The 24,977-nt window shown below is 41.1% G+C and overlaps 1 protein-coding gene across 1 annotated transcript in view; it reads right to left on the minus strand.

Annotated features, from left to right (window-relative positions):
* Positions 1–24,977, minus strand: part of spata20 (spermatogenesis associated 20) — a 46,385-nt gene that overhangs the window by 18,520 nt on the left and 2,888 nt on the right. The window contains exons 6-15 of the mRNA XM_077200736.1: positions 24,397–24,598; positions 24,059–24,189; positions 23,868–23,972; positions 23,501–23,575; positions 22,696–22,908; positions 22,022–22,214; positions 20,795–20,963; positions 5,207–5,415; positions 2,772–2,971; positions 612–692 (exon numbers count right to left, since the gene is read on the minus strand). Of these exons, the coding sequence (XP_077056851.1) occupies positions 612–692; positions 2,772–2,971; positions 5,207–5,415; positions 20,795–20,963; positions 22,022–22,214; positions 22,696–22,908; positions 23,501–23,575; positions 23,868–23,972; positions 24,059–24,189; positions 24,397–24,598 (1,578 nt within the window). The remainder of the gene's footprint in view (positions 1–611; positions 693–2,771; positions 2,972–5,206; positions 5,416–20,794; positions 20,964–22,021; positions 22,215–22,695; positions 22,909–23,500; positions 23,576–23,867; positions 23,973–24,058; positions 24,190–24,396; positions 24,599–24,977) is intronic.

The raw sequence follows: 24,977 nt of genomic DNA on the forward strand, positions 1-24,977 counted from the left end.
TTTCTTATTCCTTTACACAGGCGAAAAAATTAAGAGCATGTTTGATATGAGACATAATGTTTTAAGAAAAAAATTAAATGTAATTTGTGGGCATAAAATTAGTATTATGTATTATTTCCAATCAAACTTATATATATATATATATATATATATATATATATATATATATATATATATATATATATATATATATATATTGTATATATACTGTATATATATATATATTTATCCTCATATAATATATCAGAATATATATCATATATATTCTGTGTGTATATGTATATTTATATATATATATATATATTCGCGCATGTGACTGTAAGATTGTGCAATGTGTTTTTTAAATGAGTTATTTACTAAAAGTGCAGAGAGTTGAAGAAACACCCAAAAATACTTTATTGAAATCTCTTAGTGCTTTTTTGTTCAAAATTAAAATGTATATTAATTATTTTACTTTGTTTAAAGGTTTATAAAAAATATATTCCTCAAACATTTATGTTGCTATTGCCTCATGTAGTATTTCAAAGTTGAATGGACAGATTTAAACTCCCAATTAGAGTGACCTTAATGGTCCAAACAATGCTCTTCTTCAGAGAGAAAAGCAAACTTACTTTATGGGGCAGAAATAGGGAGTTGACACAGGAAATCAAACTTGCAGTGTCCTCAGCCTCAGGCTGGCCACAGACAACGATCTACGAGAAAAAAATAAAAGACTGTTACAAAGAACAGAACAACAAACTTGTGAACAAAAAAGACGTATGAAACACCGAATGAACAAATGAGAAGAGAATGAAAGAGATGAAGAAAGGGTCAGAGCGGCTCGTATGGCGCTGTAATGAGGTGGGCAGGTGTGATGTGGAGCGGGCTGCCCTTAGCTGGACCTTTAGCTTGTTATTCCTCCAATTCCGATGACTTCTCAGCTGCTGGTGAGCTCTGATGGCCATGACACATGTTCACAGTTCTTACTACTGTCCAGGAACAGGAGGAAATTTGGAAAAAGGCCCTGACAGGTAAAACTTTTATCCAGCAGCATCAGTCTAGTTGACATGTGACAGATTCGTTCGCTAACGGTCCTCATAGTGAGGACTGCTGAACTAGCTATAGCAAGGGTCATACTGATATCCAAACAAAAAATAAGCTAATTAGGGATCAGATACAAAAGTAATAACCCTTCAAAAGTTGGGAAATGCTTTTATTCAGCAAAGATGTCACCAAAAAATTCAACTAAAAGTAGAAGAATCCTAAAAAAAATGTCTTGTGGTTTTTACAAAAAAAAAAAAATTACGCAGCACAACCGTTTTCAACATTGATATTAATAAGGAATGTTACTTGAGCACCAAATCAGCTATTAGAATGATTTCTGAAGGATCATTTGACAATGAAGACTGGAGAAATGATGCTGAAAATTCAGCTTTGTCATTACAGGATTAAATTACATTGTAAAATATAATAAATTAGAAAACAGTTATTTTATTTACAATATTACTATTTTCACTGTATTTTTCATCAAATAAATGCTTAAAATGCTCAAAAACTTAAAACGCTTCTTTAAAAAAAATGTATCAGTAATATATATACAAACAATTGTATATCTAAGCTCTTATAAACATTTGTAATAAACATTAAACATGGAAGAAAATATTAATGAATACAAAAAAAAACATTGAATTAAAGGGCTGTAATATCCAGTAATATGAAATGAGAGCATATGGCAAGTACTGAGAAAAATCCTTCAGCATAGCAAAGACACTTAATCTAGTTTATGGTGTTAGCCATAACATTAACCTGGAGGCTGATGCTTTCAAAAGTGACAGTCCCCACTGGAGAGAAGTTCACTTTCAGGTTTTCGGAGCATGAAGTGAGGAGGTTCTTCAGTGGAACTGTATTACACCCAGCCATGATTTGTCAACAGCATATGCTGTGTCTCGCATGCTAGTTTGCTGTTGTCCCAAACAGGTTTATTAAGCAGCAAGGCTTAAGGCTTGGCATGGCCCACACAATCCTAGGGAATTTCAGGATGGCTCCCCAGATGCTGTGATCATTAAACTTGCGTGCACAATTGAAAGCTTCCTGTCAGGCTGTATTACTGTCCGGTACAGTAGCAGCAAAACATTGGACTGCAAGGACAAGTGGAGGGTGGTGCGGTCAGCTGCATATAACGCCGCGGGTGTATCTGTCTAACCTGCACGACATCTACACCAGATGGAACAGGAAAATCATTCAGAGTACCTTGATCAATGATCTATTCATAATCATAATTCATAATTCATTTTCTGGCCAAAACCATTGTTCCATCACTGTTTACTTACTACATTGCTGCAGAATAAAATATATATCAATTATATGTAAACAATATAAAATAAAAGAATAATGTGTTAAGATAATGAATAAACATAAATGTGTGTGTGTGTGTGTGTCTGTGTGTGTGTGTGTGTGTGTGTGTGTGTGTGTGTGTGTGTGTGTGTGTGTGTGTGTGTGTGTGTGTGTGTGTGTGTGTGTGTGTGTGTGTGTGTGTGTGTGTAATATGATATGATATATTTGGTGAGCATACAGTGGAAAACTACCAAAAAAGACTTGACTTTAGACCTGGCCTTGAGAGACTTGAGAATTGAGTCTGACTCTACCTTAGGGACTTGTGAACATGTCTTTCTTATTGTAGTATTCAAAGTCAAGGAGTAAAAACATTTCATTGTCATTGCATCAGTTGGACATGATGTGACAAGTGAAAGCAGACTTTTAAAATTCGTATTCAGTAGCTGTGGACCAGTTACCTGTTTAAGGGTGTAATGTTGGGCCATGACACTGCGGACCATGTCTGGCAGGGCTATTGGCACCTTAGTCAGTCTATCAGAGAAGGCGATCAGTAATTTCTGAGAACGCTGTATCCACTCCTGCCGGCCTGTGAGGTGGGAGAGCCGCAGCAAGTTCATGGCTGAGACAGAGTTTGCACTGGGTTCGGCACCATCCTGATCTAAAAAAAAAAAAGAAAATGGGTACAATAGAAATCCATTCATATTACCAGTCTATAGTGCAAAAAGCCATGTTTTCCAGCATAAACAGTCTGGCTCCTGGAAAAAATGGCATCATAACATTGATGATTACAACATCAATTTAACCAGAGACCATTTATCAGGTTAAGCAGAGCTTAAAGTGCCTGATATCACAAGTGAAGTGGCTCTAGAGCTGTGAGTTGATTTACTTTATCTGCTCTTTGTTTGTGTGTGTGCAGAGGGAGTGCTGGGAGTTGGTTCCCGGGCCGCGTGTCACAATGTAATGAGTTGATTGCATCTGGAAGCTGAGAGGGACAGAAGCGATGACTGATGAATAGCAGCAATGCTGTCCCAAACAAACACATGAAAATTATATCAGGTAACTCACTCCTTAAAAGACACATGCACCACGAGTGGCCATTTACTGTGTGGAATTCCTGGCAGAATAAACAACCATAAACTACAACATAAATCTGGGTTTTCGAGTTTCGAGTAATGAACAAATTATGGTGAAAGAAAAGAAGTATTGATCATAATAAATTGTAATTATGAATGTTGGCAGTATAATTGGTTTGTATGGCCTATAAAGTGACAGGATTCAGTGACCAAACTATATTCTCTTTCTTGCAGCATATCAGCATATTAGAATGATTTCTGAAGGATCATTTGACACTGAAGACTGGAGTAATGATGCTGAAAATTCAGCTTTATACAGCATATTAAAATAGAAAGTAGTTATTGTAATAACATTTCACAAACATTTAATGTTTTGTTGATCAAATAAATGCAGCCTTAGAGAGCATAAGATACCTTTAAAACATTAAAAAATCTTACTGACCTAAAACTTGAACGGTAATGAAGCTTCTTAAAATGCCTTTGATGAGAAAAGATAAAGCTAAAGAAAAGATGACTATGATTATTATAATGCTCTTAGAACATCCCAGGAGGACACAGCAACAGCATTACATGCGGTCAATATGGAAAACAGGTTTTCCATTAAATACTAAAAATTTTCACAGCAACAAAAAACTTTGAAGGACTCAAGTCCAAAATAAAGAAACCGAATAGATTTATTTAGTAAAAAACTATAATAATAAATAAAACTAGTGGCTACACTACCTGTGGTTTCTTTGAAACAGCGAAGCTGACTGGTTTTGGTTTTGTCTAGTTAGGGCAAGGCGTAAAATATAGAGTGACAGATGCTTTGGGAGGCAATCCGTCTTCCACCAACAGAGAGAGGTGAAGGGACTCGGTTTTGACACGTGACGGCACCGCACAGCTCCTAATGGAGCCAACTCTGCACGCTTGGCTCACTATATAATGGCCCAGCCACTCAGAAAAGATGAAAAATCTGCCTTATGTCCATTTTAATTTATCAGAAGCAACAACAAAAACATAACAGTTAGCTTTCTCTGCCCTTATCCATATCTCATTGGTGTCAGTGCCATTTTCACAGTGCCATCAGTCACAACCTAGGCGCGCTGGTGTGACTATTCGCTCACATCAGCTCCTACTTCCAATTCCTGGGGAGAAAATATGGAGCCAAGCCATTCGGGACATTAAGCACTTATACACTTCGAAAGTATGTGTATGGATCTTTTTCTTTATTTGGCTTGTCATGGGAGACAAAAAAGAATGAAAAATCACTCTCTCATTCCACTTCCATAGCAATGTCACGGCGAAGGTGATGAATGGTGCACAGCGTGAAATAAAAGGGATGTGTCTTCAAGGAAACATCAATTGCTTTCACAAAGCAGGCTTTGGTGTACTGGATCAGTCTTCTATATTGGTCAAGTTCTACCGAGAAACATGGAGAAGGGTGAAGGAGGAGATATTACAATTCATCAGAAGATGGAGTGGAAAATAAATGGCGAGAAAAAGATAGTGTGTTTGGGTGAGATAGAAAAGAGAGAGGGACATTACAGCATAATGAAAGACAGTGATGAAGTTACGTAAGGAGAGAATCGGGCGGTTTCAGCAGGGTACGACTGACTGAAACAGAGTTACCCAGGCGAGGGTCCATAAGAGCGCAGTGTGGTGGTGCTATCAGCGGTGACAGCACAGCTCTGTGGTGGAGTGATTCAGAATGCAGACTGACAGCTACAGATCTTCATCATCCTTTCCATGACTCATAACCACCCACACATTCCCAGAGCAAAAAGCCTAGGAGTCGATAGCCTGTATGTACAGGGTACCGTCATGATGTCACTCCTCACCTTGTTTGAGAGCCAACAGCAGTGTCGGATCTGAGGGGTCACTGCAGAAGTAGCCGCTGCCCTGGGAGTCCCAGAAGAGCTGATCCTGCCTCAGCTGGAGTTCTTCAGCCCACTGCAGCCAGCGGACCCTTTGCGTGGCCTCAAACAGGTCCAGCAGCCCACAAACCACAAACGCGTAGTCATCCAGGAAACCTGAAATGGGAGATGCACTGGAAAGAACATTATAGAGAACATTAGTAGGGAAGGTCAAGATCTTTTGTTCTTATACAAATACAAATTCAATGTTTTGTTAATGTCGGGTTGGCCTGCGTAATAATGTCAGGTTAACTTGCGCTGGGTTGATCGACATAACATAAGCTCTATTGACTTCAACTCTGGCATGCTGCCAAGTTACCACAGCAATAATTTAAACTCCAAAAGAATGGAAAACGCATTTACAGTGATGCACGTATCAATGGAAGCCTTAGAGACAAGAGATCATGAGAGTTTACAGCAGGAATGCGAAACTTGTAAACTCTATGGATACCTCATATCCACCTTATTTGCTATTTCTTGTGAATTTGCGAGACTTTCGATTCATTAGCTGTTTGGGTAAATTACTAGGAGAATAAAAAAGTGCAGAAAAAAAGTAAAACTACTTGCGCTACAAAAAAAGATTATAATAAATCAAAATAATATGATAATGCCCCATTACCCTATAGTTTAGAGAATGGATGGATGGTAAGTAATAGCAGTTTGCAATTTCAAGCAGTATAGCGGACTGTTTTTGTACAGATTCCACAGGAAGCCTTTCACATTCGATGGAAAAATGGCCACCCTCACTCGCACGTAAAAAATAAGGTAGATATAAGAAGTGTTATTTTGGTATGATTGAGGTACTGTTATAGTTTTTATTCATACTTAAAATTAGTTTTTATTTTAAAATTTTAATTCTCATTTTAATTTCAAAGTTTTATTTTAAAGTGTTTTTGTCATTTAAAGTAGTATTTTAAATGCCTATATAGTTTTTATTTAATTTAATTTTATTTCAGTTTTTATTTTTCAATTTAATTATAGTTGAATTAAATTAAAATGAGAAATGTTGCCTTGGCAACTAGCTGGAAAAAAATAAGTTTTTATATTTTATAATTCAGTTAATGTTTATTTTTAAGTATTTTATTTTATGATTTGAAATCGTTCACACAGAAGATGTTCTGGCAATTTCCCGGGATCAACCCGCTGTGTGAAAGGGGCTAAACAGTCTCACCTCAAACTCACAGCACTGCACCAATGTTGTTAAAATAAACTGCAATTCCATTTGATGCAAGTAGTGGCGCTGAAATGACACCTCACAATGTAACGTAAGTAGTGACATATCTTTGTTTCTGTATTGTGATGTACATTTGAGTGAAATGGATTATTGAAAAATAATGAGGGCGAGACTCGGTTCTATCACTGGGCTGTTTATTGGACTGTTGGACTGATTTCCGAAGTTCTTCTAAACTTACTTGTCTATTAAATAAATTAAAAAAAGCAGAGGCAGTAAAGTATCTGTTTACTGAAAGTGAATCTTTTTCCTCACTGAAGTGCCGCATGAATGCATTACAGCCCTGGTGGGAAAAATACACATTACACACACTCACAGGTTAATGTTACTGCATGAATTGCATCCTATTTCAGACTATTACAATTGCTTATGTCCACATGGTACTCCTGTTCTTATTTCAGAGTGCGTCACATTGATTTGCTGCCAGAACTGGCTATTGCAATCCATGACATGAAATCAGAGGGAAATGTCAGAAGCAGTCATTTAGCTGCTCCACTTCTATTATTAAAAGGACAGTTCACCCCCCCCCAAATGCATTTTCTTACAATGAAAGTAAAAGTTTCACTTGTATTGTATGGAAAAACAAGTTTGCAAAATAAACAGGTTTGGAATTACATGAAGGCGAGAAAATTATGATTTAATTAAAATGTTTGTGTGATCTGTATCTTTAATCATTGAGCGTGACGAGCGATTGAGTGTGAGATCCAGATGGTAAAACAGTCAGTAGGCATGACATGCCTTCCCAAAATTCACTCACTATTTTTTTTATATTTCCCATAAATCAAAGAAAAGCACAGAGACCGCCATTTCTGTATCCTCGCTGTAGCAGCTGGAGTTGTACAATGTCTGCGCCGAAGAGGCATTACAAGTGTTGTGTTCTGGGATGTACCAATGCACATAAGAGTCTCCATAGACTCCCGCCATCAGTCACTGAGGACATTGTGGTTAAATTTCATTTTCGAAGGATATGTCCCAAAGAGAATCGCTAGAGTCTTACACTAACAAGGTTCTTTTCAACGCTAGGAACCTTTCAAAAAGGTTCATTCTAAAATATGGGTCAATTCCAACACTTTGTGCTCAAACATCAGATCCAGGCAAAGTAAGTATCACATGTCACATTTTGTGAGTCTTTCCTTGTTGGCACTATGAACAGCTAATGTTGTTAAAGCTACCATTGTATCTGCCCGTTTTTACTGATGCTGCCCTCACGTGCTATCAGAATTATCGTAAATACGAGTTTCCTAATAAAGAAATGCACATGAACTCCCTTTAAAGTCGTCCACTTGAATGCGATGAGCTAGTAATCACTAATCCCGACTTCAAAAGTGGGAATTATGAAATTTCTGATAAAACGTGAAGGCACTAGGAGACCAGAGCTGTGTCATTATTTTTATCCTGTCATGCCCACCGTCTGCGTAATTCATAAACGTGCAGTCAGATGACTGGACATATAAGGCTAAACACCACTACTGACAGTTTCTGACATTTTCAGTGCGTGAGACTATCGTATTGTTGTTCCGGTATGCCAGAACATGAGAATTGAAGCTCCGGCCTCTTCTTCATTTGCATTTAAAGGGACATTTTTTGCTCACCCCATCCCCCCCATCATTCTAACATGCTATAAAAAAATTATATGTGAGGTATTTTGAGCTAAAACTTCAATGTGGCGAGCAGGACAAGGCAGAGGGCCTGAGAGATACGAGACCGGTGCGTCAAGCAGGTGGCGCTCATCAGTAATCCCGCCACCGGGGGGGAACAAACTTTAATAAACAAACTTTAGACACAGTTGCTCCGTTGCGCTTAAAGAAGATTAAAGAAAATAGTCAAATGCCGTGGTACAACGAGCACAACCGGGCCCTTAAGAGAGCAGCCAGAAAAATGGAGCGCAACTGGAAGAAAACAAAACTAGAGGTATTTCGGATTTCATGGAAGGAGAGCTCGATTGCTTACAGAGAGGCTTTAAAAGCTGCTAGATCTGCTTATTTTTCAACCCTATTAAAATAAAATAAACATAATCCAAGGTATGTATTTGAAAAAGTGGCTACACTAACGAAAAAGAAAGCTGCAAGCCCAGAAGTTTCCAAGAAACACAGCAGTAATGACCCTATGAACTTCTTCACTTATAAGATTGATAATATTAGGGACAAAATTATAACTATGCAACCGTCTACTACAGCATCACATCAGGTAGTGCATTATAGTCTCCCTGAGGTAAAATTTGATTCATTTGTTGCCATAGGAGAGGAAGAATTTTGCAAACTCGTTAATTCATCTAAATCGACAACATGTATGTTAGACCCTATACCGACTAAACTACTGAAAGAGATGCTTCCAGAAGTCATAGATCCTCATCTTAACATCATTAATTGGTCTTTGTCTCTAGGATACGTACCAAAAACCTTTAAGCTGGCTATGATTAAACCGCTTGTTAAAAAAACGCAACTTGATCCTACAGAATTAGTCAATTACAGGCCGATCTCAAATCTACCTTTTCTGTCAAAGATACTAGAAAAGGCAGTATCCTCACAACTGTGTTCCTTTCTTGAAAGAAATGGTATCTGCGAGGATTTCCAGTCAGGATTTAGACCGCACCATAGCACTGAGACAGCTCTCATTAGAGTCACAAATGATTTGCTCTTATCATCCGATCGTGGTTGTATCTCTCTATTAGTGTTACTTGATCTTAGTGCTGCATTTGACACCATTGACCACAACATTCTCTTAAATAGACTAGAAAACTATGTTGGCATTAGTGGAATTGCATTAGCATGGTTTAAATCATATTTATCTGACCGCTATCAGTTTGTAGAAGTAAATGAAGAGATGTCTTATCGATCACAAGTTCAGTATGGCATACCACAAGGCTCAGTACTAGGACCGCTGCTGTTCACTCTGTACATGCTACCTTTAGGAGATATCATAAGGAAACATGGAATTAGCTTTCACTGTTATGCTGATGATACTCAGCTCTATATTTCTTCCAAACCTAACGAAACTCACCAATTCACAAAATTATCGGAATGCATAGCTGATATCAAAAATTGGATGACTAGTAATTTCCTACTACTAAATTCTGAAAAAACATTGATTCTAATTATTGGACAAAAAACGTACACACGTAATAACCTAGAATACCGTCTAACACTTGATGGCTGCTCTGTTAAGTCTTCGTCGTCAGTTAGGAACCTGGGTGTGCTCTTTGTTACCAATCTTTCATTTGAAAGTCACGTGTCTAGTGTCTGTAAAACCGCATTATTCTATCTTAAAAATATATCTAAATTACGTCATATGCTCTCATTGACAAATGCGGAACAACTAGTTCATGCGTTCATGACATCAAGGCTAGATTATTGTAATGCTCTACTGGGTGGTTGCCCTGCACGCTTAATAAACAAACTACAGCTAGTTCAAAACGCAGCCGCTAGAGTTCTTACCAGAACCAGGAAGTACGACCATGTTAGCCCGGTTCTGTCAACACTGCATTGGCTCCCTATTAAACATCGTATAAATTTTAAAATATTGCTGATTACTTACAAAGCACTAAATGGTTTAGCTCCCCAGTACTTGAGCGAGCTCTTAACGCCTTTTAGTCCTTCACGTCTATTGCGATCTCAAAGTTCTGGCCAGTTGATAATACCTAGAATATCTAAATCGACTGCTGGCGGTAGATCCTTTTTCTATTTAGCACCAAAACTTTGGAACAATCTTCTTAACATTGTCCGGGAATCAGACACAGTCTGTCAGTTCAAAGCTAGACTAAAAACACATCTCTTTGACCTAGCATTCACATAACACTCTATAGACTTCTATAATTCAATATTAGGCTGCTTAGATTAGGTCAGCCGGAACTGGGAACACTTCCCTTAAATCCTGATGTACTTGTTACATCATAAGAAGAATGGCATCTACGCTAATTTTTAGTGTCTTTGTTTATCCCGAGGTTTTCCCGCAGCCTGCCGGATCCAGGCCGTTTCCAGATCTGACGAAGGACTTTCGCCTGGACCTGATGAGAATGCAGTGCTGAAGTGCCAACTAGCCTCTCCCTATGGAGGATCCCTATACCACTCTACAGATAAAGGGTTGTGGAATTTTTCGGTTCGCGTACCTACCCAAAGTGATAAGATAAAATAAAATTCTGCATCAAAATTTATAGACAAGACAAGTAGTTTGTTTAGGCATGGTTTGTAAGGAATTACAAACCTGCGCACATATATTCAAACGCACATAACTATAGAATCAATTCTTAATGCGCATGTGAAAGCCATCAGCGTCTATCACAGGTTCACGTTTAAAGTCTGTTTAGAGAGAACGATATCGCCTTAGCGGCCCCTAATTTAATAACAAATGATCATTTAGACGGAAGTGAATCAAACAATACTAACTTTAGCTGGAAAAAACATTTTTCAAGAACCACTATAAAACCAAACCAATCTCTGTTACCTTAAATGATATGTTTATCTCTGTAAAGCTGCTTTGAAACAATCTACATTGTTAAAAGCGCTATATAAATGAGGATGACTTGACTTGACCGGCCTCGTGCCGCTCTCTCACGGCCCTCGGCCTCGTCCTACTCGCCACATTCACATTCACACTAATCAGAGACTTATTTTAAATCTTGTAAAAAGGAGCATAATAGGTCCCCTTTAAGATGCAAAAGCTCTGTGGATTGAGTGACATGCATACAGAGACATTTAGCAGGACCTTTGGGTTAGAAAATCCATTCAAAATTCCTTTTGAGGTGGTGTCACCGAAAAAGATTGCAAAAGTCTTTGAAGTTTAAAATAAATTTGATTCAGATCACATCAACCCTTGTCCTTAGACCCTTGAACAGAGGTGACACTATAGCCAGCTGAGTGTGAGGAAACAGATAGTGACAGGTCTGAAGATATCACAGTGTCGGCAGCGGGATGGACGAGGTGGGTCTAATGCTGGGAACTTAACTTCCACGGTTCTTAGTTTAAACAACTGGCATTCCAAGGGATGAAAAATACCATGAGGTGCCAGTGAGAAGATCGCACTCAACATTTGACCCCTTCCATGTCATTGCCTCAAGCTGTCAGACCTAATGCACTTTTCAAATGTCATGTACAATAAGTGCCAGGTGATTTTGGAGAAGAACCTGGTGACTAGGTACTAGGACTAGGTACTAAACAAATATAAATATATATATATATATATACACACACACACACACACACACACACACACACACACACACACACACTTTGTGACTTTGACATGGGCCAAAAGGTAAAAGCACCCACCTCGCAACTTGCAAGACTAAAAGGATCTGCTAGTCTCCAGCAGGGGCTAACTGGAACATGCTAACTAGCCCTTTATTGAACTATGAAGTAAGTTTCTACTAAGGTATTCTCGACCCACAGCAGGGTTTATGGGCTCAGCGAAAAATATGACTCCTCTGTTTCAGTTTTGGGTTTTTTCTTCCCAGTGAGACAACAAAACAAATCAGCCTGCCAGTCAATTTTTAATGAACAGCTCTCCCTGGATTTTTCCATTCCCTCCTCCTTCATTCTCTGTATTCTCACCAGGTGATACAGTCTCTTCAAAGTGCAGCAAAGCCACATCATAACTTCCACACAAACCTGTCAGGAGACCGAAGTCATAAAAAAGCCTAACCTCTATCTATCTCAGGAGCCAGAGGGCTTCTTGTTCCAAACTGATAGATCTCCTCACAATGAAGTATGATTTTTATACAGCTGAACAAGATTTGGACCATTTTCCACATTCCTTGGAATAACAGCACAGCCACTGGATGGTTCATGAATAATAAACCTGGCACTACATTTTTACCTGGCCCAAATACTATAGCATATTTCTTCTATTACAATAAAAGGCCCTTAATTCCATTTGAGAACTACAACAGTCAGGTAACCTGTCTCGTTCGTATCAAACATTGAAGCCAGATTTTCTCTAAATGTTTTCACTGCATGGCACAGGGCTGTTTAAAGGATTAGTTCACCCTAAAATGAACATTCTGTCATTATTTACTCACCTTCATGTTGTTCCAAACCCACATGACTTTCTTTCTTCCGCAGGAGACTAAAGGTGAGGCTGTTTTCCATGCTCTTTTCCAGGCAATTACAATGAACTGAGTATAAAGCTATCAAGCTCCAAAAAGCACAATAAAAGTATAATAAAAGTGGTCCATGTGAATCACACACTATATTCCAAGTCATATGACAACATTGTATGAGAAGCAGAGTGGATGTTAAGCTGTTATTCATTGAAAATCTTCAACAAGGAGCATTAGGGTGGATGTCATGAAACTCAGATTTTGTCTGATTTGTGAATGAATCCTTCTTTTGAGTTGAATTGGTCTATTTGGTTCACAAAAGTGGACTGAATGATTCATTCACAAAGTAAACTGATTTGATTCAAGAGTTTACTCACTGAATCAACAGCTCACTGGAGGGGAAAATTATCAGTGAATAATGTAGATTTTCAGTCTACTTCTCACACTGTTACGTATAGATGAACACGTACGAATCCGAATAAAATACAAAAATATTTTAATACACCAGGAAAATACATTTTTCTGTATTTTCTGCAACTACACTTTAACATAATCAACAGAGAACACCGAACTGAGAAAACCAAGGTCTTATAAACACAAGGAGTAATCAAAGGAAAACAGAACAGGTGTGGAACTAATGAGTAAGTATGGAATCGTCTCGGGTTATGACTATAACCCATGTTCCCTGAGAAGGGAACTCGACACTGCGTCGAGAACTCGACACTTTGGGGACGCTCCCTTAGCGTGCGCCTCTGAAGAATGAAACTATTCCAATCCTGATTGGCGTTGCGTCCTGACGTAACATGTGACGGCATAACCGGAAGTATAAAATTGACGCTGAAACACACACATACCAGCCTCGCGTTGAAGCAAGACGCTCTAAGGCCTCGAGGGGTGTGGCAGAGCGACGCAGTGTCTCGTTCCCTTCTCAGGGAACAAGGGTTATAGTCATAACCCGAGACGTTGCTTTCGAGGGAACTCAACACTGCGTCGAGAACTCGACACTTTGGGGAACGAATGCCCACTAGGCCACGCACCGAAAAGGCCTGTCCCGGAGTGAAACTGATTCAGGCACTCAACTAGGACGAAAGCACGTGTGCTACAGGTGTACTAGGGAGGTGTAAACTGTAAAACCTAATAAAAGTGTGTGGGGTAGCCCAGCCGGCTGCCTCACAGATCTCCTGGTGCGGCACTCCCGAAAGGAGGGCCCTAGAGGAAGCCACGCCTCTAGTCCTATGAGCCCTAACAGCTAAAGGTGAAGGCAAGTCGCGCACCTTGTAAGCCGAGGTAATAGCCTGAACAATCCAATTACTAATAGTTTGCTTGGATGCCGGGAGCCCCTTCTTAGGTGACCCAAAACACACCAATAATTGGTCCGACCTCCTCCAAGAAGAGGACCTCTCGAGGGAACACGCTCAAAGCTCTGACGGGGCAGAGCAAATGAAGCTTCTCTTCTTCTGCCGACACATGAGGTGGAGGATGGAATGCCTGAAGGACCGTGGACCGAGCCATATTCGTAGAAACCTTAGGCACGTAGCCCGGACTCGGGTGCAAAAAGGCTTTAACTCTGCCAGGGGCAAACTCCAAGCAAGCTGGTGTCACTGCCAGGGCTTGGAGATCTCCCACCCTCTTAAGAAAGGTAATCGCTAAGAGAAATACCATTTTTAGCGTAAGATCCCTAGGCGAAGCGGACTGCAGAGGTTCGAAGGGGGCCAGGGGTAACCCTTCGAGAACCACCGCCAGGTCCCAGACAGGAACCCTGGACCTGGTTGTCGGTCTCATCCTCCAAGTACCACGGAGAAAACTTATGACCAACTGGTTCCTCCCCAGAGGCCCATCACTTAATGGTGCGTGGAAAGCCGCAATAGCAGCCACGTAAGCGTGGAAGGGGAGAGACCCGCAGTGAACCGATCTTGCAAAAACTCCGGAACTGAAGCCACCGGGCAGTTTACTGGATCTAACTCCTGTTCTCTACACCAAGTGACAAATACATTCCACTTGAGGCCATATAATCTCCTAGTAGACGGAGCCCTAGAGCTAAGTATGGTTTCAACAACCCCAGCTGATAGACCAGCATTTAGGTACTGAACCCCCTCAGAGGCCAGACCCACAGTTTTCACAGCTCCGGGTGAGGGTGGAAGATTGTGCCCTCCGCCTGAGACAACAGATCCCTCCCCAGAGGAATCTGCCATGGCGGAGCTATCAGGAGTGATATCATGTCTGAAAACCACACTCGGGTCGGCCACATTGGGGCAACCAGAAGTAGACTGATGCCCTCTTGACGGACCCTCTCCAAGACTTCCGGAAGCAGAGCGATCGGGGGAAATGCGTACAGGCGAAGCCTCGGCCAGGCCTGTATCACAGCATCCAACCCCAGTGGGGCTGGATGTGAGAGGGAGAACCAAAGTGGGCAGTGGGACGTCTCTCGAGACGCAAATAGATCCACTTCCATTGGTCCAAACCTCTCCCATATTAACTTCACCACATCTGGATGAAGTCTCCATTCCCCGGGCCTCAGCCCCTGCCTTGAAAGGATGTCTGCTCCCTGATTCTGAACCCCCGGAATATACATTGCTCTGATAGACAGTATTTTCCCCTGGGACCAAAGAATAATCGGATGCGCCAGTCTGCACAGAGGGTGCGATCTGAGTCCCCCTTGTCGGTTCAGATAAACTACCACTGATGTATTGTCTGATCGTACTAAGACGTGGTAACCTCTGATGTCTGTAAGGAAGCTCCTCAAAGCCCTGAACACAGCCATCATCTCTAGACAGTTTATGTGCCAAGAATGATGATGGTCCTGCCACAGACCCCTGGCAAAGTGGCCCTCCATGACCGTGCCCCAGCCAGTGAGGGAGGCGTCTGTCGAATCGGCTTTCCGGCGACATGACGCTCCCAACACTGGCCCTTGGGAGCCTCGTTCTCTACAAACCTCGTTCTCTACAAATATGGAAGAAACCTTGGTTCCTGTCATATTTGTGAGAACGAAGGGATCTGCGCGTTACTCTGATCATACGAAACGGATTCCCCTTGGGAGAAAACCCCTTGGCTTTTAGCCACCACTGAAGGGGCCTCATATGTAGAAGGCCCAAAGGTAAAATGTTGGATGCCGCTGCCATGAGGCCCAGCATTCTTTGAAATTGCTTCACAGTGATGGCCTGACCTAGCTTTACTCCTGAAACCATATTTAGGATGGACTGGACACGTGCGGGAGACATGTGTGCCCGCATCGTAATCGAATTCCATACCACACCCAGAAACGTTGTTTCCTGAGCTGGTTCGAACACGCTCTTTTTCGTGTTGAGTCTCAACCCCAAATTCTGAATGTGGCCAAGGATGACATCTCGATGCCGAACTGCCATTTCCCGAGACTGGGCCAATATAAGCCAGTCGTCGATATAATTCAGTATACGAATGCCCTGGAGTCTGAGAGGAGCCAGAGCTGCATCCATACACTTCGTGAACGTGCGGGGAGAGAGTGCTAGGCCGAACGGAAGAACCCGATATTGATATGCTTCGCCCCCGAAAGCAAACCTTAGGTACCTCCTGTGACATGGAAGGATGGAGACATGAAAATAGGCGTCTTTTAGGTCTATTGTGACAAACCAGTCCTCGGACCTGATTTGGTTCACAATGATGGTAATCGTCAGCATGAACCTGAACCTCCTCAGAGACTGATTCAAGTACCTCAAGTCCAAAATCGGCCTGAGCCCGCCATCCTTCTTTGGAACTATAAAGTATCGGCTGTAAAACCCTGACTCTCTGTCTGGTAGGGGAACACATTCTATGGCCCCTTTGACCAATAGAGCCTGTACTTCTTGTTCCAATACCCGAGCCTGTTCTGGAACCACTGTAGTTGGTAACACCCCTGCAAACCTGGGAGGTTGGTGACCGAACTGCAGTCTGTACCCTTTTTCTATTATATTCAGGACCCATATAGAAATATTTGGAAGAAGGCGCCACCACTCCAAAAAATTTACTAAGGGAACCAGCCTCTCGAGGCTGGCCTCGGGTGTTTCTCGAGCACTGTTCTCGACCTTCTGAAGCAGCGAACTGGCAGGAAGCGGACGAGAATGATTTTTCGATCATAGGTGGTGCTCTTTTGCAAGCTCTTGGGGCGAGCGCCACGGTGTGCGTTCGCTGGTAATTGATGCGACCCGAAGCGTCAGTGACGGCGGGACAACATCTTTTTCCGAAGGGCTCCGCTGGGAAAACAACCTCGGTTGCCTCACAGCGGAGGGGGGACACACAGCCCTTAGAGGTCCTATTACTCTGGCTAGGACCTCTTTCCTGAAGCCCTCTTAGCCTGAATGACGGCCCTCAAGTCGCCCTTCTGGCCAGCGGATTTAGAATGAGAGGTTTTTCTCTGTTGCCAAGCTCCCGTAGGAGGGGCTCGAGAGGAAACGCTTTCCTTTTGCTCCAGGCGATGAGAGGAGCTGGCTGATGGCTGAGGCTGGCCACTTGGACCAGCCCTCTCAGATCTAGACCGGCGGGGGAGGTACTGCTGAAAAGCTGCCGACTGTTTTTTCGCCTCCTGAAACCTGTCGACGACAGTAGATACTTGGTCGCCGAACAGGCCAGAAGGCGATATCGGAGCATCTAACAAAAAGGAACGATCTTTATCTTTCATGCCCGACAAATTTAACCACAAATGCCTCTCCGTGGCCACCAAAGCTGACATGGAGCGGCCAATAGCACGGGCCGTCTCCTTAGTGGCATGGAGAGATAAATCTGCGGCTCTTCTTAGCTCAGCAATATCAGCAGGTGTTGATCCCTCCCCCTCATCTAGATCTTTGAGAATATCGGCTTGGTACGCCTGCAAAATAGCCAAGATGGCTCGCTAAAGCTTCCTCCACACGCGGCATCCTGCCATACCCCGCCTCTCTCACACTCACAACATTACTATAATCACACAATGTATTATGTGAGATGCGAGACGAGTGGGGCTTTTCCCAGGATCTAACTATCTCTTAATGGAGATCTGGGGAAAAAAGCAAGCCCCGGCGCTGAGGTTGTAAACGGTGCTGCAGGAATCTCTCGTCTAATTTACTCTGACGAGATTCCTCCTGCTTATCTTGTGGCCAGCTGATGTTGAGTCTGGCCACAGCACGCGTTACAACCTCCACCAGTTCCTCATAAGCGGGAACATGAGCTGGCGAGTTTGACTCATGTTCCGCGCTCCCGATGCTGAGCACATCCACTTCCTCGGAAGCAGACAGCTCAAGAACCGGGCACTCGTCACGGCAGAAGAAGCCACAGCTTCTGCACCATGAGCGAGCGTTATAGAATCCGCAGATGACGAATGAGAAAGTGCCTCGGCAGTCTCGTTCACATCTGCTAGATCCTTCTATGATCCCCACGATCTAAGCCTCCGCGCCGCCTCAACAGACGCAGGACCTGAACCGCAACGGATTGCGAGCTTGGCCATCTTTAGAAAAAATAGCCAAGCGGGAGCGCAGCACTCTTAGTGGGAGTGCTTCACAGTGTTCACAGGGCTCACAAGCGGCTCCCTCGAGAGCTGCCTGTGCGTGCTGCACTCCCAAACAATTTACACATAATGGATGCGTGTCTCTACCCGTAATAAATCTAGGACAGGGGTGCACACATCTCGTAAATTGTTCACTCACCATACTTTCAAGGACAGACAACAATAAATAGGACAGACAGTTTCAACATAGAGCGCTTGCTGAAGAGCGATAGCTGGTATGTGTGTGTTTCAGCGTCACCTTTATACTTCCGGTTATGCCGTCACATGTTACGTCAGGACGCAACGCCAATCAGGATTGGAATAGTTTCATTCTTACTTCAGAGGCGCACGCTAAGTGTTGAGTTCCCTCGAAAGGGAACTAATAATGACCAGGAACACAGGCAGGAAAAGGTAAAACAAAACACAATTAAAGGGGAGGTAAGCGATATTTGAAAATAGAAAGTTTTTATTTGAAAGTTGGTTGGCCCGACACAACTAGACTAAACAACAAACTTGTAGCCAAATCGCATTAGGGGGCATATTGACGGTGAAGGAGAGAGAGCGTGCAAGAAGGAGATTTGAAGAAAGATTGTAGAAAGAGAGATGGCTGAGAGACATTACAAAAGAGAAAAGCTCATAAGAATATCACTGGAAAATTAAAGGTTATGATCAGGAAAGAGCATTAGGGCCTGCGTTAATATTAGAATAGCTTGCAAACAGTCGCGGTGGTAGCTTTGATTCCGCTCCATAAGCGAGTAACACTGGTTTTGAGTGTCATTGTTTGTCTAGAGTTGCTGGGCTGTTGGCAACTAACAACAAACTCTTGTTTGTAGTTACTGTTGTGTATGTATGTAAATTTTTTGTGCTTCCTTGTCGTTCGTTAAACATCTTTGCCTTAATTTTCATAAAGCTTTAATTTCTTGCACTTCTGCAACGATAAATAGAGATCCACTTTTGCATTGCGTGTGAAATGGATGCCAGCTAGTAAGAGTTGTGCAAGCTGATGACTGCTAGAGAATAGACCGCCTCGGAGCAGTTAGGATTGGAGGGTGAGCATTGGAGGCGGAGCAATGAAGAGAGGGGTGTGTTTGTTTGGGTTGATTTCAAATATCAACAATGTTCAGCAACGACTTTGAGAAATAACATACTGCACCTTTAAACAGAACTAAAAATAACTCTGACACACATAAATCTATCTTAAATCAGAAGACTTGGAATATAGCAAATGAGCTGCATGGACCAGTTTATAATACAGTTAGGGTGCTTTTGTGATCTTTTTTGAAGCTTGAAAGCTTCAGCCTCCCATTCACTTTAAATGCATGGAAAAGTGTGACCAGAACAGTTTTCAGAATTTGTAATGGTATCTTGAACAGCATGAGGGTGAGTAAACGATGACATTTTCATTTTCTGTCAACTATTCTTTTAACGGTTGATGTGGAATATTCAAAGTGAAGAACAAAGCAAGAGAGTAGTTCCTCTTGAGGATTAAATCAGGTGGCCAGAAACACAAGTAATTCCCCAGTAAATCATCTTTTGGCTGGGACTCCTGATAAATTATTCTCGGTAAGGAAATCCTCCAAAGGTGATTAAAAACAAACAGATGCAGAGTTTTACATCTCCCTTATACAAACAGATCTGAGCAGAACTGCAAGAGGAAAAAACATCAGATCCTACGCTAACTTAAGTAAGGCCAATCAGGTGATTACAGAGGGAGTGTTCCTGATTAAGCATTATGCAAAGTGCACAATGAAGCTATTTTTTCCATTATCCCATTGATGAACACAAAATATAACCAGTTTAGATCAATGATAAATGGTGTGTGGGTTAACTCATAAAAATGATCTGTGTGGCTTGAGAAGCGCACTCAGCATTGTGGGATGACCGATGTGCTGACACAGACTGGTAATGAGAGGTACAAATGAGAGGTTACCCCAAGAATGAGGCCAGTGAACGTGTGTGTGTGTGTGTGTGTGTGTGTGTGTGTGTGTGTGTGTGTGTGTGTGTGTGTGTGTGTGTGTGTGTGTGTGTGTGTGTGTGTGTGTGTGTGTGTGTGTGTGTGTGTGTGTGTGTGTGTGTGTGTGTGTCTGTGGGTGATTCCATACGTGAAAAGCTTTGAATAGTGCTGATTCTGGGTCATTTCTACATTTGCAGGATATGTGCCAAGGCAATTAAGACTGGGAAGCAAGACAGAATGTGTGCTAGTTTTCTTGGCCCACTGTAAAGACACATACAAACACATCAAAATCAGTGTTATAATTTTAGTATTATTAATATACTATAAGAGAATTTATTATTTTGAATCAGCTTTTATTTATCTTTTTGTAATTGTAGCTATTTATTTAGCCTTATTTTTATTTTATTTTTAGGTCGTTTTAGAACTTTTTTTAATTCAGTTAGTTGCAAAGGCAACATTTCTATTTTTTAAGTTAACCTTTTTAATGTTATATCTAATATTTAGATTTTTTTTTTTCATTTCAGCTTATTTTCAATTCAGATTTTTTTTTTATAGTTTTAGTTAATAATAACAACCTTTGATCATAAAATGTAAAAACAAGTGTCCTTTCTACTGTATATTTTCCAATGACAAGCCTGAATAAATATCCTGTTTGTTTGTTTGTTTTCTTTTAAATTCCCATTTTAAATAAACTAATTAAATTTTAGTAATTAAAATATAGTATATGTAGGCTAGTAAACAAACAGTTCACAATCCACAACTATCAACCTCAGTGCTATGGCAGGCTGAATGCATCTTATTTTTTGACAGCCAGAAATGTTCCTTACACTTGCTCCACCTCCATGTTATTTCCACGGTAACAGGAACGGAGAATCCTCTGGTCCTCTTCGTCCCACAGGTGTTTTTGGAGAAAATAAGCTGCTCGCTCAGCCCTTTCTAGCAGAGCCTTGTCACCGAGCACGGCTCCGACACGAGCAAACCCAGACAACATCAGCCCTGAACCAAAGAAATGGGAATGGATAGATTACAAGCTTTGGAAAACCTGACCATGTTACATTTTTCCTTCAGCAAAAGTACTTCAGTAAACAAACTAAATAAATAGATGGATGGAAACATAGCTATGAAGCATTTACATGTGAATTGACCACATGACAATTTCAAATCACTTCTCCACCTTCCTTCCGAATTGTTGCAAAATTTTAGATTAGTATTCAGGAAGTGTTCTGCCCCACAGAAACTCTCCACCAACGAGAGCTAAAAACCTTTGATAAAGGTGCAATAGGTGCCAACCAAGACAGAGGAACTTCGAAAGGAGACACTAAGTTTATAAAATCTAAATTACAATGTGTTCAAAGGGTCGAGGATCACTAACAATAGTCCTGTCAGAGCTCTGCGTGCCTGTAGCCCAGACATGTCTCACGGCTATGCGAGTGGGCCTATCAGGTTTGATTAATGCCAAGGGTTACTCTGCAGGTAGCAATATCCAGTCTGTATGCATTAAGAATGTAATGGAGCGTAGCTCTGGAAGGAACACTTTCATTAAACAATGTCTCATGCTTTCTTTAATTAAGATATCAGCTCATTAGTCACTACTCTTTGAGCACTTTTGTCAGCTAAAGCTCCAAAGGGGCCTTGGCACCCTGTGAAGGCTTTGATATCCCTTCATTAAAGACAACGAGGGCAAAGACCACAACACAGAGGTTCCCTCCGTGGGCTTTTAAAAGCCTGGCACCACATCTAAGCACCCCATCAAAGAACTCTAACATTATAGTGTTGCTATTAAGGCAAACCCAGATGAAAAAAAAAAAACATTTACGGAGCTTGTCGAACACTGGACCTTGTTCGCAAAGTGAAATCAATAAAATCGTAAGAATAGGAAGGGGGTACATATAGCTTCGGGGGATGCAAGCATTGCAAATTTTCTTCATGCCCCAGCCTTTCGTTGATTCTTTTACCTGTTTCGTGTTTTGGGATTTCAAGCAGTATATTAGTGGATGACACTAGTCATTATATCACTGGTCATTATTCTACCAGTCAGAATGCAGGAAACTTACCGTTCCAGGAAGCAAGCATTTTGGTGTCCAGGTGAGGAGGTGGGCGGGCTCTCCGTACCTCGGCCAGCTTGGCCCTGGCATCGGACAGCAGCTCGGACAGTCTGTCCACGCTGATGGCAAAGTGAGCAGCGGTGAGCTCCACTGAGTAACGCACAATCAGCACATTTTGACCCTGCAGCTCTCCATGGGGGTCCTACAAAAACACCAAGAACATAAGAATCAAAAAACAAATCAGTAAATGCACATAATAAAAATTCCTGCTATTAAAAAGGAATAGAAAGGATGGATTTTTTGCTTCAAGTGGACTAGGTGAGTGAACTTATATATATATATATATTGTCTTGATGTCTGTGTCATATTCTATAAATATTCAGGCCATTTTAAAGTAGTTTAAAAATATGACCGCTAAAATTGTCTGCCTCCTCTATTTTAAAACCCAACAGCCGCCACTGCAAAAAAAAAAAAATCATACTATACTTTTTTTAACAGTTGTGAAATAGGTTTATATTTTCAAACTAAATGTAGTAACAACCTACTAGACAGTATGCGATTTCAGACACAACTACAGTCTAACGAATCCTTAAACTTTTATTTGCTTCAGTGTGGTAGTCAAGAATCAGTGTAATATGATTAGTAAGGTTCTGGCTCTCATCAAAAACCTCAAATTCCCAAACCTGAGCAGGGTCCACGTTGCCTTGTTCTTTCACACCGTAATGATGCATGAAGATATCCGCCTGTGTTGCGCCTCCTGTGGCTCCTTCCACAATGTCAGGAAGCAGCTCTCTTATCTCTCCTGCTGTCCACACACAAAAAGCTCCCTCTCTCTTCTCAGTGGATTCCACAGTAGGAAAGGAATCTGCATCCTCAGCGCTATAGAAGCCGCCAGACTGCAGAGGGCAGCACAATTCTCAAATCAAATTTGTTTTATTTTTTTTTTTTATTTTTTGCCACTTGTATACTGTTTCAAAGTTACATTGTGGTTTCTTGAGGGAATCGTTATTTCTTGGTTTCTCTAGTTAATACATTTCAAATATACATAAGTTCAGCATCCAGTGGACCTGTTGAAAGTATAATGACAATGGGATGATTTCCAGTACAGAGAGAATCTAGTTTTCAAATACATATATATTTTTTTACAAACGTGTATATTTTGGGTCAAAGGGAAACATTAACCTCTAATGTAACTCTCAAAATCAAACAAAATGAGGTTCACGGTATGCTTTAGATTTAGGTTTGTTGGTACCTAATTACTCCATAAATCTTCAAAAATATAATTTTCTAAATTTGAGGGGGTTTTAATTGTGTGTGTCGTCAAACTATTCATCATCACAAGATGTCTGGCGCCCAGTGCTAGAGAATAGAGGAATGACCTCAAAAAGGGCATCGACCTGGGCGATTTTTCAGTGCTTTTGTGGGTCGGTGCTGATTCAGCATGACTGATGCCAAATGAGGGATCTAATGAGGGAGAATATGACTCACCTTGTCACTGAGGTCTCTGGAGACGTAAAGCAACACATCACGAGCCACATCTGCAAATAGGCGTTCCCCAGATACCTGTAGAGATTAACAGCAACGATAACACCACACACAGCCAATGTCAGATATATCATTGGTTCCTTATACAACTCTTAAAATCATCTTAACTTAGGCTTTTGATATAGAACCACAAAATGAGCAATAATATAACACCTATAAGTTATTACTTATTGTGTCTATTGAAGTACAGAACAATGTTTCATTATGAATTTCTGGACATAAGCAATTATCTGGAGAGATAAGAGATAGAAAATCTATTAAATATATAATACATGAAAACACAGAGTACCTCACACAGACATATTCCCACCTGGTAAGCAGTGATATAGGCCACAGCAAGCTGGCCTTGATCATATAACATCTTTTCAAAGTGAGGAACATGCCAAGAGGAGTCTGTGGAATATCTGTGAAAGCCCTGAAAGACCGAATATCATTGTGTTCAGTAGAAGCGAAGAATAGATATTTAACATCATATGTTCCAGACCAATTTTTGCATGTCACCTGTGCCACATGGTCATTAATACCCCCTAGTGCCATCATTCGGAGAGTGTGAAGGGCCATTCGCAGTGCTTCTGCTCCCTCAGAGCTGGCACGATTCACTGCCCAAAATGACATCAGGAACATCAGGTTCACTGAAGAAAAGAAAAGCACAAGGCCAGTTTTCATTATTAATGTTGATGCATATTTGTCAGGTAATTAACTCACAAGCCAGGTGGTCAAGAGGATATTGTGTTCCTTCTATTTGAGAGTCTGTTCTAATAACAAATAATTGTCAGACTGTAAATATTGTACGAGTTTTTGGTTATCAATCCTTTCAATTCATCCCAGTATTTGTTTACCTGGTGAAGGGAACTTCGGCGCCTCTCGAAAACCTCCATATTCTTCCTCATAGGAGTGAGCCAGCTGCTGGTAACATCTGTTGGCAACATCTGGACCGAATGGAAGAGTTTCTCCAGGGCTGGCAGAGATTTCTGTCCCCTTCCTGAGGGCTTCCAGTACTTTCTCTCCACTGGACTCCAGGGTTTCTCTGTTACTCTGCCACTAAAACACATAGTATGAAGGTCATCAGACATTAGAGCACCATAGTTTTGAATATCACTGACCCCGTGCACTACGTGCATTTGTAAATATAAATGTGATCAATTTAAATTTAAACTGTGAAACAATATTTGTTCTATTTTTTTTAAAAGAAGTCTCGTATGCTCACAAAGTCTGTAATCATTAAATTAAAAACAGTAATATTGTGGAATATAATTACAATGTAAAAATGTATGTTTTCTATTTAAATATATTTTAAAATGTAACTGATCTCTTATTTTCAGCAGCCATTACAACCAGTCTTGAGTGTAACATGATCTTTCAGAAATTATTCTAATATGCTAAACTGGTGCCAGCATTATGTTGAAAACAATTTTACTGC

This window comes from Siphateles boraxobius, unplaced genomic scaffold (genome assembly GCF_051911475.1).
Source record: "Siphateles boraxobius isolate OS27281-9 unplaced genomic scaffold, OSU_SipBor_1 46, whole genome shotgun sequence".
Lineage (NCBI taxonomy): Eukaryota > Metazoa > Chordata > Actinopteri > Cypriniformes > Leuciscidae > Siphateles > Siphateles boraxobius.